This window comes from Mugil cephalus, chromosome 1 (genome assembly GCF_022458985.1).
Source record: "Mugil cephalus isolate CIBA_MC_2020 chromosome 1, CIBA_Mcephalus_1.1, whole genome shotgun sequence".
In the NCBI taxonomy this organism is placed as follows: Eukaryota; Metazoa; Chordata; class Actinopteri; order Mugiliformes; family Mugilidae; genus Mugil; species Mugil cephalus.
In genome coordinates, this window is record NC_061770.1 from 1,184,131 (window position 1) to 1,185,540 (window position 1,410).

At 42.1% G+C, this 1,410-nt stretch overlaps 1 protein-coding gene across 1 annotated transcript; it reads left to right on the forward strand.

Annotated features, from left to right (window-relative positions):
• Positions 1 to 897, forward strand: LOC125007219 (the record flags this gene model as incomplete). Its single annotated transcript, XM_047583896.1, has 1 exon — positions 1 to 897. A coding segment is annotated over one exon (897 nt), but the record flags the coding sequence as incomplete, so codon positions are not given.
• Between the last annotated feature and the right edge of the window lie 513 nt (positions 898 to 1,410).

Consider the following 1,410-nt stretch of genomic DNA (forward strand, 5'->3'; position numbering starts at 1 on the left):
TACATGTTTCCCTTAGGCAATATTATTAGAAAGCACGGCATAAACTTCCATTGCTACGCAGATGATACCCAGCTATATTTATCCATGAAACCATATGAAACTAATCCGCTGGTTAAACTCCAAGCATGCCTTACAGACATAAAGGCTTGGATGACCTGTAATTTTCTACTTTTAAACTCAGACAAAACTGAAGTTATCGTATTTGGCTCTAAACATGTCAGATATTCATTATCTAATCACCTGCTTTTGTTGGATGGCATTACCTTGGCCTCCAGTACTACTATGAAAAACCTTGGTGTTATATTTGACCAGGATATGTCCTTTAATTCTCACATAAAGCAGGTGACTAGGACTGCTTTCTTCCACCTTCATAATATCATCAAAATTAGGAGCATCCTTTCTCAGAGTGATGTGGAAAAACTAGTTAATGCATTTGTGTCTTCCAGGCTGGATTATTGTAACTCGTTACTGTCTGGCTGTCCAAGTAGCTCTTTAAAAAGCCTCCAATTGATTCAAAACGCTGCAGCAAGAGCACTGACAGGAATTAGCAAGAGAGATCATATTACTCCAGTATTAGCTTCTCTTCATTGGCTCCCTTTAAAATCTAGAATTGAATTTAAAATCCTCCTCCTTACATACAAGGCCCTGAAAGGCCTAGTTCCATCATATTTGAAAGACCTCATAGTACCATACTGTCCTAACAGATCACAACGATCTCTAAGTGCAGGTCTACTTGTGGTTCCTAGATTTTCTAAAAGTAGAATGGGAGGTAGAGCCTTCAGCTATCAGGCTCCTCTCCTATGGAACCAGCTCCCAGTTTGCGTTCGGGAGGCAGACACAGTCTCTACATTTAAGGTCAGGCTTAAGACTTTCCTTTTTGAAAAAGCTTATAGCTAGGGCTGGACTTAACCATCCCTTAGTTATGCTGCTATAGGCCTAGGCTGCAGGGGGACGATGCACTGAGGACATGTCCTCTCCTCTTTCTTCTCTGGCTCCTGTCCTCTAATATCTTATCATTTTATTTTCTCTTATAATTTACTAACCACTGTGTCTTACTCTCTCCCCTCCGCTCCCCTCCCCCTCCTACATTTGTGAGGGTCTCTGGTCTGGAGTGCTGAATATCTGACCTGTGGAGTTGTAAGCTACATCTTCTGCTGTGGCCTCATCAACCAGCCCAGTCTTCATGGTCTGGTGTGCTGTGTATCAGACCTGTGGAGCTCCATAAACTACATCTGTCCCAGTCATCATGGCCTCCTCCAGTTGTCCACTCCTACCTAGATGAACAATTCATCAACCTGCCCATAATTCCTGTTATACTCACAAACTGTCACAGATCATCAGCTATGTGTTATATTACTAGACCCTACATGTTTCCTTCCGCTTGATGTATGCATCTATGACAGAAGTTTG